Genomic DNA, 17,578 nt, shown 5'->3' with positions numbered 1-17,578 from the left:
TATTGGAGTATAATTGCTTTACATCATTGTGTTAGTTTCTGCTGTATAACAAAGTGAATCAGCTATACATATACATATATCCCCATATGCCCTCCCTCTTGCATCTCCCTCCCACCCTCCCTATCCCACCCCTTTAGGTGGTCACAAAGCACCGAGCTGATCTCCCTGTGCTATGCGGCTGCTTCCCACTAGCTATCTATTTTACATTTGGTAGTGTATATATGTCCATGCCACTCTCTCACGTTGTCCCAGTTTACCCTTCCCCCTCCCCAGGGCACTTAGCTTTTAATAGCTGTCACTACCAATCTCAGAAGTTTAAGGTGTCACATGACAGTATGTATAATGTTGCTTTTTTAAAAAATAAACTTTAATTTTTAGAACAGTTGCAGATTTACAGAAAAATTGAGTAGATGGTACAAGACACCTGTAGCGGTTTCCCCTACATGGTACGTTTGGTACAATTCACAAACCAATATTGATAAATTTATATTAATTAAAGTCTAGTTTATTGAGATTTCCTTAATTTTTACCTACTATCCTTCTTCTGTTCTAGGATCCCATACAGGGATACCATATTATTTTTCGTTGTCTTGTCTCGTTAGCTCCCCTTAGCCGTGAAAATTTCTTAGGATTTCCTTATTTTTGATGACATTGCTTTTTATAATTATAACATGCATTTAGGGATTAAATAACACATCCTCCTCCAAATCCTCCCTTCCCCCACTCCTTGTCCCAGTGTCAGTAGTTAGAAGGCCAAAGCAGCTGTGGGCTTCACAGCTATGGTGCCAGAACTGGTTTTTGTTTGCTTGGTATCCTCGACAATTGACATTTGAATATGAGCTCTTTCGTGACCAAAATAGTCAAAGTCAAGATAGTTAAGCCCTGTTCTGCCTGTTCAGTTTATATATTCATTTATTCATTCAAGTAATATTTGCTGAGCAACTATTATGTATCTACACTATGGTCTGTGCTGGGGATGCAGCAGTGAGCAAAACAGGTCTGGGGTCCTTGCTTCCATGGAGCCTACATTTCAGTCAAAGAAGCAGACAAAAATCAAACTAACGAGTAAAATGGATATGTCCCGTGATATGTGCTACAAAGGAAAATAATGGAAATTGGAAATAACACTTTAGAAAGGGCATTCTGGGGAGCTCACATCTGAAGTAGGAAAGGCAGGAAAGGGGATGAGGGTGCTAGAGAGAAAGAGCATTCCAGGCACAGAAAGCGGTAGGTGCAAAGGCTCTGAGGCAAGAAGGAACTAGCAGGGCACAGGAACTGATAAAAGCTGGAGCAGAGAGGAGCCAGAGATAAAGTTGGAGAGGTGGACATGTTGGGCAGCCAAATCGGTCTGAGTCTTACTGACGAAGGTAAGGAGTGTAGATATTATTGAAAGTGAAGTGGAAAGACAGTAAAGGAGATTCACCAGGGAAGTGATGTGATCAGATGTGGAAGAACACTGCTGCAGCTGTGTGGACTGTGGCTGGAAGGGACAGGAGTGACAAAGGGAGAGACTGGTTAGGGGACTGCTACCGTGATCTGCTTGAATAGGACTTGTAGTTTGCAACCCAAGGAGGAACACATTTTGAATTTATCAGCATAAAGATGGTTTTCAGATCCATGAGGATGAGTGAAATAACCTATGGAGAGGGTGTAACAAATTACCACAAACTTCGTGGCACACATTTATCCTCTAACGGTTCTGGAAATCTGAAGTCCGAAATCAGTTTCAATGGAATAAAATCAAGGTGCCAGCAGGACAAAGCTCCCTCCGGAGGCTCTAGTGGGGAATGCATTCCCATGCCTTTTCCAGCTTTTTTTTTTTTTTTTAACATCTGTATTGGAGTATAATTGCTTTACAATGGTGTGTTAGTTTCTGCTTTATAACAGAGTGAATCAGTTATACATATACATATGTTCCCACATCTCTTCCCTCTTGCATCTCCCTCCCTCCCACCCTCCCTATCCCACCCCTCTAGGTGGTCACAAAGCACCGAGCTGATCTCCCTGTGCCATGCGGCTGCTTCCCACTAGCTATCTATTTTACATTTGGTAGTGTATATATGTCCAGCTTTTAGAGCAGCATTCCTCCATCTCCAAAGCTAGCAGCTCAGCATCTTACTTCAGTTGTCACACAGCCTCCTTCTGTAGTCAAATCTCCCTCTGTCTCTATCTTATAAGAACATTTGTGATTACATTTAGGGCCAATCTAGGTAATCCAGTACAAACTTCCCATCTCAAGGTTTTTAACTTAATCATAGCTACAAAGTCTTTTTGCTATATAAGATAACATTCACAGGTTCAGGGACATGGAATCTATGGAGATATTATTCAGCACACCCCAGAGGGCAAAAGGGAGAAAAGGGCCCAGTTCAAGCCCTGGGTCATGCTAACATGTAAGTCAGAGGGAGAAGAAGGACCTAGCAAGAGACTGAGAGGGAGTAGCCACTGAGGAAAAAGCAAGGCTGGCAGGTCATGTTGGAGCCAAGGAACTAGAGGGGATCTAAAAGCAAGGAGCTGCCAATGGTTACTGAGATGTCAAGTAAAATAAAGATGGGGAAGAAGCCACAGGAAACGGAATCATTTCCATTATGATTATTACAGTTCTTATGGTTTTGATAACAGCAGATTGGGACGCAAAGTCGGGGTGGGGCAGGGCCCTCTGGATGGGAAGCCTTTGGAATGGGTGGAGGGATGCATAGGGTGAGGTGATATAGACAATGTGTGGGCAGTACTTTCAGTTCTGCTATCAAGGGCCCAGAGAAACTGGGTTAGAGGAGGTTATGGAGTTAAAGGCAATGGCTCTTTGTTTGTTTTCTATTTTTAATGAAGGGTATTTTTGATGACTTCATGCAGGAGGGAAAACTGAAAAGTGAGGGAATGAAGTTCTTGGGAAAGCAAGAAGGGATGTGGTCCAGAGTTAAGGGAGAGATTGGCCCTGCTAGGAGGAGGGACACTTCTTCTGTTGTAACAGGAGGAAAAGATGTGTATAAATGTGGTTGATTAGAATGAAGAAATGTGGTACATTTGAGGAAACAATGTTTGGGGAGAGTGTGTTATCTGTAGAGATATATTGTTACTTTGTTTCATTTCTTCTAACGAGTATAACTAGGATAGTTGCTAAATATCTAAAAGATAATTCTCCTTTAACTAAACATCTGCTCCAGGTAAAATAAATTACCTATCACTGTACCTGGGGTAGGGGGTTGGAAAAAAAACATGCAAATAGCCATCTTTATGATATGTGAAACTTTATTAAAAAGAGAAACGGTATAATCAAACTACTTTGTGGTTTCATTTTCATTAAAAAAATAACCTAAGAGAAAAGGAAAAAACTTATAACTAAATAATTTGTTGTCTAGGTGAGTTATAAGTCTGTCATTTATCATGATTATTATTATGAAATTATACAGCCTACACATGTCTGAAAACTGTAGAGCACGTACTACAAAATCTCATTATCAGTGGTTAGCAGGCTGGAATTCAAAATCCTTGGGTACCATGTTTGATATGACATTCAAGCAGATTATGAACAGAACTATTAGCATTCGCATCCTGTTTTATGTAAGACTGTAGCCTCTATCAAAATACCTGTTTCCCCTCACCAAGATGAAGATGAGAAGGTATGAAAAGTCCCTCCACCAGAGTATTTTTTAGGTCCTACTTGTTCACCTGGACAGCAAAATGATCCACTGTTAAGGCAGATGGACTAGTATCACTCATCTGGCAGCAGCGTGGGCTAAAGGCAATTTCTCAGTCTAGTAATAAATGTTGCTTTTATCAATCTTACACCTAAAGCTTAGGCATGCATATAGAGAGTATGGATTGCCTCGTAATGGGTTGAGTTTAGTTGTTCAATATTTTATTTTGTATTTGAGACTTGAAAACTGTAATACATATCTCAGAGCTGACTTGTTGGTTTGAAAAATTGCCACCAGGACAATTTTGCCTTTTCTTTTCTCTCCTCTTCCCATCAGAGGCTATGTTTTTAAGAGGCATGGACTCGAGGATTTTGTGAGATCCCTTCTCCTCCCAGCCAGTCAGCTGCATCGACTAATTCTTCCTGGTATTTTTTTACATGATGAGACTGTTTTTATTCTATAAAAGATGGAGACCGGGGAAGATCCTCCTAACTGAATGAAAAATCAGACTCAAGATTCAAGGTCAGACTTGCCTCCTGCAAAGTCCTCCCTCCCCTTAGAAGCTCCCACTAAACTCTCAGGGAGTGTCTTGACTCACAGTGGGAGAACTAGCCTGCTATTTCAGATCCCAGCCCTCCACATTCTGAAATACAAATATAAATTCTCCAGCTGATTTTTGAAAATACAAGCATTGCCACAGAAACATCTTGTAAAAATGTGTAACATGAAGTGAGTCGTAAACATTTAAGTATCTCTACAGGTTTGCATCTCTACAGGCAGAATTTAAAAAAATGCATATAACTCTGCCTTTTATAGCAAACAATGCACAAGCTATTTATATGAAAGAGGAAAATGTCAGGGGAGCTGGCTAAAACCTCCAAAAATTTCATTTGGTCAAATTCTATCAGCAGATACTGATTTAGACATTTTCATGAACTCCTCAGAAAGTTATTTTTCCTGGAACCACTAAGGGAAGCATGTTACATAACAACATTGAAAAATCAGCGCCATTCAAGTTAGATGTCTGACGCAGGGTAACTCTTTCCCGAAATTGTCCATCTAGAGAATTTGACGGCTTGTTAAGGAAGCACTATCTAATCTAAGAATTATGAAAGAAAGAAAACAAAGATATCTTTCAGAGGGTCTTCCCACTTCAGCGAATTCATTCAGAGAACAGACTGGGTCAGTTTTCTCAGTCATGCCCACCCTTCCTTTTCTCTGTTTTATCCTGAGGATTATTCACAGCCCCTTTAAAATAAATAAATAAAAGCAAATTGCTTTGAACGTGTTCCAGAGGATCAGAGCCTGATCCAGGAACAGAGTCAGACTTCCTTGGTGAACGAGACCCTGGTCCATTTTCCCTACTGAGGAAGACGAGCAGGTCACAGAGCATCCGTGGGGAGCGCGCAGGACCGGACTTCCTGATATGCCACCCGCTTCCTTGCAGAGCACAGTGTGAGGGAGAGAATCACCGTGACAACCAGAAGGAGGAGTCCGATGATGAAAAGGATGACCAAGGCTGCTTTGGCTCCTCTGGGACCCAGATTCTTGCCGAAGAAGTAGAGCTGCTCCTTGCCAGGTTCTTCTGCGCAAAAGAAAAGTAAGGTGTCAGGCCTCTGCCTTTCCCTGGGGAGTGAATACTGACCATTCACGTGCAGGATTGGGGGAGGGTATCAATACCATTAGAGGGCGCTGTGGCCGGGTGGGACGCTCCTCCAGAAGGAGGCTTGGTGGAGTAAGGAATCCTGTTGTTTGGACAAAGAAGACAATTTGATGGTTTACAAACAATAGGAGTAGATTCTTTTCATGACATGAGTTGTTTCAGGAGTTATGTCATTTCACCAACAAAGACTTTATCCCACCAGTATCTGTAAGTCTTTGTTGGATACTCACTGTGCTACTTCATGCCAGTACACATGCTGTTCATACCCCATCCACATTGCAAGCTTCTGCTCACCTGTTAAGATTCATCTATGGAACCTTGGCTCACGTGTCCAAACTGTTAATCATTGCCTCCTGCTGCTGTCACTGAACCCTGCACTCTGCACTCTATCTTGGCATATGTCATATTCTATTATGGTTAAATGTCTGTCTCTCTTACTTGACTCTGAGCTCCTTGGGGAGCTCATGCCTCCTATGTTCTCATGCCTCCTATTTTCAGGGTCTACAGGAAGCCTGGTGCTATCTAAGTCAGCATGACCGACAGATAACAGTACCGATGTTTTGAAGGACGGTGTAGGTTGTCTCCATGCCAGCATGGATGTGGTCAGATACATGACAATGTAATAACCATGTCCCTGGGTGATCCACAAACAGTTCAATGGTTTGGAATGTCCCGGGAAAGAGGTCATATACATCTTCTCGGTAAGATTTATCTATCTGTGGAAAGAAGGGAATAATAAGGATAAGAGCAGAAATCAATCAAATCAAGAATAGGAACATAATAAAGATAAATCAAAGAGACCAAAAGCTGGTTCTTTGAACAGATCGATAAAATTGTTAAACCCTGTGGAAGCCAGCTTGTGATGGCCCCCAAGGATCCCTGCCTCCTGAAACTCATAACCTTTGTAGTCACCTCCTACATTGTCTGAGGGTTGGTCCTTGTAAGCAATAGCATATGGCAGAAGGCATGGCATTCTACTTCCAAGAGTCTTAGACCCTCTCTCTCACTCTCTCCCCTTGGATCATTCACTCTGGGGAAAGCCAGCTCCCATGTCATACCCACATGGTGAGGAACTGAAGCCTCTGGTCAATAGTCCTATGAGTGAGCTTGGAAGTGGATCATCCAGCCTCAGTCAAACCTGATGACTGTAGTTCCAGCTGACATCTTGACTGTAGCCTGATGAGAGGTGCTGATTCAGAACCAACTAACTAAACTATTTCCAGCCTAACCCAGAGAAATTGTGAGATAATAAGAGTGTGTTGTTTTAGGCCACTATGTTTTGGGGTGATGTGCTATGCAGCAATAGATAACTAATACAAACCTCTAGACAAACTGACCAAGGAAAACTTTAAAAAACACAAATTACAAATATCAGAGGTGAAAGAGGAGATATCACTAAGACTTTATAGACATTAAAAAGGATAATGAAGGAATGTTATGAACAACTGTTTTGTCCATGAATTCTACAACTTAGATGGTATGGACAAGTTGCTTAAGATGAAAACTACCAAAGTTCACTCAAGAAGAAATAGATGACCTGAATAGATTATCTATTCAGATTAGATCAATTCAGGTTATCTGTTAAAGAAACTGAAATTATATCTATTAAAGAAACTGAAATTGTATTAAGACCTTCCAACAGATTAAACTCCAGGTCCAGATTGCTTCATTGGCAAATTCTACCAAACATTTAGAGAAAAAAATAATACCATTTCTAAAAAACTCTTCCAGAAAACAGAAGAGGACAGAACATTCCCAACTCATTTTATGAGGCCAGCATTAGCCCAATTCTAAAACCAGACATATAATTTACAAGAGAAGAGAGACATAACCGATATTCTTTATGACCATATATGCAAAAATCCTTAACAAAACACTAGCAAACTAAATCCAGCAATATATAAAAAAGGATAGTGCATCATGACAAAGTAAGGTTTAGCGGGGGATGAAAAGCTGGTTCAACATTTGAAAATTACATCAGTCAATGTAATTCACCAATAGACTAAAGAAAATAAAATATGATCATCGCAATAGATGCAGAAAAAATAGGATTTAACATCTGTTCATGATTAAAACCCTCAGCAAACCGAGAATAGAAGGAAACTTCTTCAACCTGGTAATGGGGTCTACAAAAACCTACAGCTCACTTTATATTCAATGGTGAGTGACTGAATGCTTTCCCCCTAAGATTAAGAATAAGGCAGGGATCTCTACTTTTGCCACTAATATTCAACATTTTACTGGAGATCCTGGCTAGTGCAATAACACCAAAAAGGAGCGGGGGCGGGGTGCATACAGATTGAAAATAAAGAAATAAAACCATCTCTATTCACAGACAACATGATTTGCCATGTAGGAACCCCCGCCCCCCAAAAATAACCGTCTACAAAAAGAAAATCTACAAAAGCTACTAGAATTTGTCAGCAAAGTTGCAGGACACAAGGTCAATTATACAAAAATCAGTTATATTTCTATATACTGGCATGACAATTAGAAATTGAAATAAAAAGAATACCATTTACACTATCACCAAAACCCATGATATTGGTAATAATCTAACAAAATATATGCAAGATCTGTGTGATGACAACTACAAAACATTGATGAAAAAAATCAAAGAAGTTCTAAACAAATAGAGAGATATGCCATGTTTCTGGATTGAAAGTCTCAATATTGTTAAGATAGCAATTCTCCCCAAATCAGTGTACCGATTCAATGCAATCTCGATCAAAATCCCAGCACAATTTTAAAAGCTGATTCTAAAATGTATATGGCAAAGATCTAGAACAGCCCAAACAATCACCATCTGATTTCAAGACTTTTTATTACACTAAAGCAATCAAGACAGTGTGGCATTTAAGAAAGGACAGGCATATAAATCAATGTAATAGAACAGAGAGCCCAGAAATAACCCACATGTATATGATCGATATGATTTTGACACAGGGGGAGAAAGGATAGTCTTTTTGCTGAAAGGTGATGGAAGAATTGGACGTCTAGGGACTTCCCTGGTGGTCCAGTGGTTAAGACTCCATGCTTCCAATGTAGGGGCCATGGGTTTGATCCCTGCTTGGGGAACTAAGATCCCACATGCCGTGGTGTAGCCAAAAAACAAAAAGAAAGAAAGAAAGAAAGAAAAACAAGAAAACTTGGATGTCTCTATGCAAAAAATAAACCTTGAACCACATATAAAAAATTAAGATGGACCAGAGACCTAAATATAAAACCTAAAACCATAAAACTTCTAGAAGAAAATCTTTGTGACCTTGAGTTAAACAAAGATTTCTTAGACATGACACCAAAAGCATGATCCATGAAAGAAAAAAAATGATAATTTGGACTATATCAAAATCAAGGATTTCTGCTCTTTGATAGATAATGTTAAGGGAATGAAAAGATAAGCCACAGACTAGGAGCAAATATTTACAGATCATATAGATAGAAAGGATTTGTATCCAGAATATATACAGCCCTCAAACTCAACAATAAGGAAACAAACAATCCAATTTAAAAATGGGCATAAAATTTGGACATCTCACCAAAGATTTACAGATGGCAGATGGTAGAAAAGATAATCAGTATCATAGCCATTAGGAAAATTCAAATAAAAAACGAGATACCAGAATATACTTAAATGTCTGGCTAAGAAAAAATAAAGTAAGAATGGAAGATACCAAGTGCTGATGTGGATGTAGTTGTGGTCAAGTGGTACTCTCATCTATTTCTGGTAGGCGTGCAAAATGTACTGCCTCTGTGGAAAACAATTTGGCAGGTTTCATGAAGTTAAGCATCTACTTACCACATGGCCTAGCAATCCAACCCCTAGATATTTTCTCAAGGAAAATGAAAACTTATGTTCCCACAAAAGCTTGTACACAAAGGTTTATAATGACTTTATTTTTAGTAACCCCAAACTGGAAACAACCCAAATGTCCCTCCGTGGGGGATCGGATAAACAAACTGCAATACATCCATACGATGGAATATTGCTCAAAGATCGAATGGAAAAAATTGCCGTTACAACAAGGTGGATGCAATTCAAATGCCAATACAAAATGAAACAAGTCAGATTCATAATGCTACAGACTGTATGATTTCATTTGTATGACATTTCAGAAAAGGCAAAACTATAGAGACAAAAAATAGTTCAGTGGTTGCCAGGGGTTAAACATAGGGAAGTAGACGACTCTAGAGGGTGCAAAGGGGACATTTTAGGGGGTTGATAGAGGTGTTCCGTATTTTGATTAGTGTTGGTTACACCACTGTATGTGTTTATCACAACAGAACTGTACACTAAGTAGCATGCATTTTACTCAGTGTAAACTATAGCGTAATTTAAAATATTTGTGGGGGCTTCCCTGGTGGCGCAGTGGTTGAGAGTCTGCCTGCCAATGCAGGGGACATAGGTTCGAGTCCTGGTCTGGGAGGATCCTACATGCCGCGGAGCAACTGGGCCCGTGAGCCACAGCTACTGAACCTGCACGTCTGGAGCCTGTGCTCCGCAACGAGGGGCCACGATAGTGAGAGGCCCGTGCACCGCAATGAAGAGTGGTCCCTGCTCGCCGCAACTGGAGAAAGCCCTCGCACAGAAACGAAGACCCAACACAGCCAAAAATAATAAATAAATAAATAAATAAAATATTTATGTATGTATGTAAAATAATTTTTATATGTATGTAAAATAATTGTATGATTTTATAAATTTTACTAAATTTTATATATTTTTAATATAATTTTAAAAATGCGGATTGAAAAAGCCAAGTTCTGAAAAGCAGCATAGCCATTTAATATGTGAAACTAAAATCATTGTAGGTTTAAGATACTTGGGATCTTAAACTGTGTTGAATGAATATACAGAGGGGAGAGGATATTAGATGTTTAATTAGTCGCTGATCATTCCTGTATAATTGGAAAAGGAGCAGCGCAGGTTTTCCCTGCAGATTAGATGTGATTATTCTTTTCTATTCTACTTCCTTGTAGACTGCACAGCTCTTGAGATGACAGAATATTTGGACCTTATCCCTGAGATTCTGATTCATCAGGTCTGGGGTGGGGCCTGGCAATCTGCTTCTTCAATGGCTCCCCAGGTGATTCAGCACAGCCAGCACCACCCATATGGTATAGCTTGATGCTCGAAAGGCAGAAAGCCACACATGGTCCAGCCCAGCCCACGAGGGCAAAAGTCAAGGTAAAATTTTGGGCCCAAGCCAAAGCTTGAAATATCTCCTTTACTAGAGAGGATTATTCTGTTGGCTAATCACATAGAAAAGAAATGGAAAAAGGGAAGGGAAAGAGAAAAGAGAAAAGAAAAATAAATAAATAAAAGAGGAAAAGGGACAAAATACTATGGGTACTTTCATATACGATACTCCAGGTCAGAATTATCCCCATATAACTGATAAGAAAACTCATCTGAAACTCAGAGGTTTTTTTACTGTTGTGGCCTCTCCCGTTGCGGAGCACAGGCTCCGGACGCGCAGGCTCAGTGGCCATGGCTCACGGGCCCAGCCGCTCCGCGGCATGTGGGATCTTCCCGGACCGGGGCACGAACCCGTGTCCCCTGCATCGGCAGGTGGACTCTCAACCACTGAGCCACCAGGGAAGCCCTCAGGGTTTTTTTTTTTTTTTTTTTAACAAGCATAATAAAATACATATTAAGAAATATCTACCAGTGGAAGGACACAATCATATTTTTCTGTTCCATTCTCTAATATTCACTAACACCCCTCACAAGCCTTATTGCCAAATAACTCTCTTTTCACAATGGAAATATATTGAATCTGTTAGTAAGTCTTCCTCAAAACACTTTTCTTACACTTACCTTGAAAAGAAAGCTCTCAGCATGATAATGAATGGTGTGTATGTCCACTTCACTTCCTATTCCTAATAGATACCAGTTTGTCATTGTATTTTCATTCATGATGAGGCCATGGAGATTCCCAAAAATCTTTCCATTAATAGCTAAGAAGGTAAAAAGAGAACAGCCTTTGATTAGTGATGATTACTTAATCTGGTTTTAGAACTGATTCAAGAAGATCTTCAGGTCACCCATATTTTCGTCTGCCTGGTAAACATGTAATAATCTCACTCACACTTGCCAATGTCCCCACCATCTAAGACCCTAAATTCAGAGTACTAAGAAATCCCTATAAAAGATAGCCAGAAAAGAGAAACAGTAGTTTGTTTTTAAAAGCTATCTCTTGGGTAGCAGTACATGTTGGTTGGAACATGCCAAATAGGCACATTCCCTTTATGGGGTGGATTACCGCCTCATGTGTGAGGTCGCCAGATTTATACCGTTCTACAGTTGAGTGGACAAAAGCCAGAGAATTAAGTTTATATAAATCAAAACTGAAGCAATTAAAAGGTATTTCCTTAATATTTCACTTTCTGAGAACTAGTTTGGGGCAAGTTCCTAAACCTGGCTGAATCTCCAAAAAAAGGAAAACTTCACATGGGCTGAACCCATGATCTGACAATCACTAAAACAAGCTCAAGTTGGGCTGACATGGCGGGGACGTTCACTCCTCCGCTTTCTACTAACTTTTTATTCTTTGCATCATGACACAACCAAATGAGTTACGTTCATTAAAAAGAGAGAGCCTACTAAGAAACCTTTGGGAGAGGGAGGCAAAATTGTAGGGGAAAGAGTAGCTGAATCAGAGGTCAGGCTACTATATTCTAATCAATGTTAGCAATTAACTGGCTTTGTTATCTTGGGCAAGACCTATGTTTTTGCATACTTTTGGCCAAAAGTAGATCTCGGTGAGAGAGGATAGGTATGTCAATTAGAACACATTACTTACACTTAAAAAAAAGAAGTACCTTAAATTTCAAAGAATTAAATAACATAGACACATTAAAACAGAAATTTGGTGATGGTGTTTCATGTTCCAGAGACAGTTAAACCAGCCCCTCAAATTTGATCAACTAGAAGTTATCCTGTATTCTTACAGAAATATACCAAAAAGTGATAATTCATTTCCTAGGAATTACTTTACAGACTGATAGTTTAGGGATCCCAGCATTCAGAGATACAGCTCCCTAAACAGTTGGTCCAAAACCTCATTGGATCTTGCGGGCAGCCAATAAATGGCTTGTCTGGTTCCCTCTGAAGGAAGGCTTTAGAGGACTTTCTTCAGTCCAGGTGCCCCTGGGAATAAAGAAGGGCTCAGAGAGGGAGGTTGGGACCTTGCACAGATTTCTGTGAGCTTATCTCGACAAGAGGGAGGCTGGGACCTTCCACAGATTTCTATGAGCTTGTCTCCTTTTTAAACCTGTGATATACCATGCATTTTGTTGCTCTCCTCAAAATCATCAGAGGGTTTAAAATCTCGTGGATCTTTATTAAGATACTTCTTAATATTGTCATCCAGATACCAGGATTCATTCTCATTAAATACCAAAAATAAGAGAACAAATTCAGAGTCAACGTCGCTTCTTCTTCCCTTTTCATTTAACACTCCTTCCCTGCATGTAATCAGAGGACCCATCAAACCACTACAGGTATCCTGAAAGAAAAATAAACTGAATTAGAAGAGCCTTTGAATAATTTAATAACACTGATTATTTGCTTGTAAGAAAGTCATTGTAAAACTACTAAAAGACTATTGACCAAGGAATAAGTACTAAGAAATCCTGAAGAATAGGGTGATCTTTGTGAAAATTTAGGACTATTTCTAAAAATTTGCTAACAGTGAGCACTTTTTTTTTTTTTTTTTTGCGGTACGCGGGCCTCTCGCTGTTGTGGCCTCTCCCGTTGCGGAGCACAGGCTCCGGACGCGCAGGCTCAGCGGCCATGGCTCACGGGCACAGCTGCTCCGCGGCATGTGGGATCTTCCCGGGCCGGGGCACGAACTCGTGTCCTCTGCATCGGCAGGCAGACTCTCAACCACTGCGCCACCAGGGAAGCCCAAGAGTGAGCTTTTTGAGGGCTGAGGCTGTGTCCTTCACTCATAGCTGAGTCTCCGGAGCAGAGCCCAATGTCTACTACATAGAAGGTGTTAAATAAATATTTGTTGAATAAACAAATGCTTATTTTTATTTTCCTGTGTGCTTTTCAAGTGAGACTGTATTTTTTTATAGAAGTGTAGTTCATTTACAATGTTGTGTTAGTTTCAGGTGTACAGCACAGTGATTCAGTTATGCATATATACATATATATATAAATATATAATATTCTTTTTCAGATTTTTTCCATTATAGGTTATTACAAGATGTTGACTATAGTTCTCTGTGCTATACATTAGGTGCTTGTTTATCTATTTTATATGTAGTGTGTATCTGTTAATCCCAAACTCCTAATTTATCCCCCACCCCCGCTTTCCCCTTCGGTAACCATAAGTTTGTTTGCTATGTCTGTGAGTCTATTTCCGTTTTGTAAATATGTTCATTTGTATCATTTTTTTTAGATTCCACATACAAGTGATACCGTATGATATTTGTCTTTGTCTGTCTGGCTTACTTCACTTAGTATGATCATCTCTAGTTCCACCCATGTTGCTGCAAATGATGTTATTTCATTCCTTTTAATTACTGAGTAATATTCCATTGTGTGTGTGTGTGTGTGTGTGTGTGTGTGTGTGTGTGTATACATATATATATATATATATATATATATACACCACATCTTCTTTATCCATTCATCTGTTGATAGACATTTAGGTTGCTTCCATGCCTTGGCTATTGTAAATAGTGCTACTATGAACATTGGGGTGCATGTATCTTTTTGAATTAGAGTTTTCATCTTTTCTGGATATATACCCAATAGTGGGATTGCTGGGTCATATGGTAACTGTATTTTTAGTTTTTTAAGGAACCTCCATACTGTTCTCCATAGTGGCTGCACCAATTCACATTCCCACCAACAGTGAAGGAGGGTTCCCTTTTCTCCACACCCTCTCCAGCATTTATTATTTGTAGACTTTTTGATGATGGCCATTTTGACTGGTGTGAGGTGAAACCCAAGTGAGACTGTATTTATAGGTATATACAGATGCTTATATTCCACATCGTATGGGTAAAAGTTAGCTGGATGATTTAGGAATTGATATGAGCCCATGGATGACTTCCATGTCAACTTACTCAGCCCTGAGATTTCTTTTGATGGAAAACTCCCACATTTTCAACTGCATATTAGCTATTCTACCTGGATGTACCTCTTGTAATAATTCAATCTGCTAAGCATTTCTAAAGTGAATTTTAGTATTTCCCTCAAACCATTTCCTTCTCCTGAATTCTCTATTTCTGCTAATAGCACTATGATATTCCTTGTCATTTAGTTCAGGAAACTTGGTTTCAGTGTTTACTTCCTCCATCTTCCTCACTCCATCCCATCTCATTTGCTATCAAATCTTACATTTCTTTTCCCTTCACAATGCCTCTCCATTCTGTAACTCCCTTTCCATTCTATCTGCCATCCTTCTAGTGTAGGATATTAATACCTCACCCTGGACTAGAAATTGGCTCCTCTCTGGTCTCTGCTCTCCACACCTCCAGCGCATCCTGTTGACAACCATCAGATTAATGTCATCACTCCCATATCTAGAGGTCTTCAGTGACTTTCCAGTGATGGTCCTACTGAATAAAAGACTAATCCTCGACAGGACCTGAAGCCCCTCATGTGCTCTCCCAGTGGACTTTTCTAGCTTATGCTCCCTTACTGCTTTCCTTTTCTACCCTAGATGATAGCCGCATGGGACTCTCAACATTTCCCAAACACACCTTCTACTTCCCTATTTTCAGCTTGACTCATGATGTTTTCTCTTCCTAGACTCTCTTCCCAATGGCTCCTCTATAGCCCTGCACTCCTATAACTCACCAGATTCAGAGTTGTAGTATCATTATGGGTGTGCACACGTATTATTTTCCCCGAAGATGATAAGTTCCTTCAAGACAAGAATATTTGCAGCCCTCATAGTACTTGGTGGGGTCATTTGCGCATCACAAGGGCTCAATAAATATTTGTTGGGATGCACAAAGGAATCAACACATAAATGTGGGTTTCCCATAATTCTAATATGTAAGTTTCTTTTTCAAGGGTCTGGTATGTTTCTCCTGAACTCTTGTGCTCTCCAATACAACTCAAGGACATTAATGCAGCCATCTAATATTTAAAATGAAGGCTAAGATAATCCCTCACTTTTTAGAATAATGGGCAATGTTCACATTTTATATCAGATATGACCTTAATTCGGACTTCGATTTATGAAGTATAATTCTAGACTAGTTGTTTTATATACACATACCTGATTCAAGTTCAATATTGAATCTTTGCCTTTAATTTCTAAGTAAAGTTAGCCTATTTATCATTCAAATATTTTGTAGTTTCAGTTACCAAGTTTACTTGGAGTGTGTTTTCTTTCCTGAGCCCTTTTTCACACATCAAAAACCATGGTATAAATTAAATTAAAAAATATATTTATTTATGATTATCTATTTTACATATCCACTCTTGCTTCAAACTACCTTGTAAGTTCTAAATTTGGTAATTGAAACATTGAGATTTTATTTTTTTCCCCGTATACTTTAGATCAAGTGTCGGCAAACTTTGTTTTTGTAAAGCACCAGATAGCAAGTATTTTTTACTGTGTGACCCATACCATTTCCATCACAACTACTCAACTTCATCATCAATAATGCAAACAAACAGGCATGGCCATAGTTTGAGACCCCTGCTCTAAACCAATACATCTCTTCACATATACCCACCATAGTTGTGATAACTTGAAGAGTCAGCTTAAAGCCACATCACTTTGAGCAATTTGGTGGCTCTCTCCACCTTACCTTCACAAAGTTTACTGTTGAATAGTAAACCCATGGAATACAATTTGGGTCAGACGGCCCTGGACCGGACCTTTTAGGGACATTCCATCTGTAAGTTTTTGTTTCTCCTGAAACAAATGAGAAGAAATAGAAAAAATTTTTGTTCATGTTACCTCTGTTCCAGACAATTTATATGAAGAAATACAAAGAGATTCTTCGTATATTTTGGTTAAAGTTTATTGCTGAGTAGAATTGCCCATTCATTAGAAATGTTCCCATTAAATTCACATCTTGATTTTATGCAGGTTCAAAATGATAGATTTTCATTTCAGACTATAGCCTTCCATCTTAGTTTGCCTTTTCTATTATCAACTGATGTTTATTCAGGAAATGAAGACTTATTTTACACCTCAATGTTTCTTTCCTCAAATTTTGTACCTTTTTCCTAAGAGTTATGCTTGAGCATGCTTGAGTTACTATGGGCCTCAGCCTTGGCTTCTTGTGGAATCAGCAGGGAGCTTTGTAAACTCTCACTGCTCAGGCCTTATCCCAAACCAATGAAATTAGAGTATCTGGGATCTGGTACTAGGGTACCAGTATATTCCTTAAGCTTCTCAGGTGATTCTAATGTGCAGGCAGGTGAGATCTAGTTGGAACCAGAGAGAACCAGAGAGGCCTAGTTTCAAATCCCAACCCTAATGACTTGTTTTCACTCAACCTTGACAAGCTACTTAATCTCACTGACTTTTAGTTTCCTTATTTGTAAAGTGGATTAGTTATGCCAGTTTTCAAATTGTTGTGAGGATTAAATGAAATAAAATACCTAGAATAGTGCCTCACATTGAAGGAAGTCAATAATTGCTAATTTGTATGTATACTAATAACAAATACATGCACTCCCTCTTGTGAGGCCCCATATCTGTGCATCCCCTGGGGCTGACCCAGAGCCTTGCAAAGGAGTCATAAACATATTCATGAATTATCAAGATAATCACATTGTAAAAGGCTCATTTAAATTGTTATCTCCTTTTGAACTGTGTCCCTTCCCCACCCTATCAGGACAAGCCACCTACAGCTGAATGTGAGCCACAAAGCAAAACAAAAGTAATGCTTACATGAAACTTTGCTCCAGGTTTGCTCATGCACCAGTTGGTTAGCGATATAATTTTAGGTCTAGTTTCCATGATTTTCATTATAGCCCCTATGTCTTGGTAATCACAAGATAAACAACTGATATTCAGCTTTCTAAATGCAAGTGACTACAGGGATGGTGTTAAAGTTGAAACAATCCATCGTCTACCCCAGCTGGGAGCCCACTTCTCAACAAAAAGAGGATGCTAAGTAAATGTTTGTTGAGTGATTTAATAAAAAGGAGAAGAAGAAGAAGAAGAGGAAGGAGGAGAAGAAGGAGGAGAGGAAGAGGAAGGAGGAGAAGAAGAAAGAGAAGAAGAAGGAGGAGGAGGAAAGGAGAAGGGGAAAGGGAGGAGGAGGAGAAAGTGGGGGAAGAGGAGGG

The 17,578-nt window shown here is 39.5% G+C and overlaps 2 protein-coding genes across 2 annotated transcripts in view; both read right to left on the bottom strand.

The window, feature by feature from the left end:
- Positions 1 to 4,714: 4,714 nt before the first annotated feature.
- On the bottom strand, positions 4,715 to 5,952 carry LOC113609986 (hephaestin-like protein 1). The gene is made up of 2 exons (XM_027087759.1): positions 5,855 to 5,952; positions 4,715 to 5,223 (listed from the first exon to the last, which is right to left on the bottom strand). Exons 1-2 carry the CDS (start codon positions 5,886 to 5,888, stop codon positions 5,021 to 5,023), a joined length of 237 nt encoding a protein of 78 aa, XP_026943560.1. The 5' UTR covers positions 5,889 to 5,952; the 3' UTR covers positions 4,715 to 5,020.
- Positions 4,715 to 17,578, bottom strand: part of HEPHL1 (hephaestin like 1) — a 63,360-nt gene continuing 50,496 nt past the window's right edge. The window contains exons 13-17 of the mRNA XM_027087785.1: positions 16,087 to 16,193; positions 12,590 to 12,812; positions 11,123 to 11,262; positions 8,976 to 9,052; positions 4,715 to 6,017 (exon numbers count right to left, since the gene is read on the bottom strand). Of these exons, the coding sequence (XP_026943586.1) occupies positions 9,020 to 9,052; positions 11,123 to 11,262; positions 12,590 to 12,812; positions 16,087 to 16,193 (503 nt within the window). The 3' untranslated portion in view covers positions 4,715 to 6,017; positions 8,976 to 9,019. The remainder of the gene's footprint in view (positions 6,018 to 8,975; positions 9,053 to 11,122; positions 11,263 to 12,589; positions 12,813 to 16,086; positions 16,194 to 17,578) is intronic.

This window comes from Aethalodelphis obliquidens, unplaced genomic scaffold (assembly GCF_003676395.1).
Source record: "Aethalodelphis obliquidens isolate GAN/ISIS:26980383/991018 unplaced genomic scaffold, ASM367639v1 scaffold60, whole genome shotgun sequence".
Lineage (NCBI taxonomy): Eukaryota > Metazoa > Chordata > Mammalia > Artiodactyla > Delphinidae > Aethalodelphis > Aethalodelphis obliquidens.
This window is presented reverse-complemented; position numbering and strand designations above follow the sequence as displayed.

Coding starts and splice junctions, on each gene's coding strand:
- LOC113609986 (XM_027087759.1), bottom strand. CDS start 5,888: ATGGAGACAACCTACACCGTCCTTCAAAACATCG. Junction 5,224..5,854: donor CACCGTCCTTCAAAACATCG/GTACTGTTATCT, acceptor TCTTTTGCGCAG/AAGAACCTGGCAAGGAGCAG.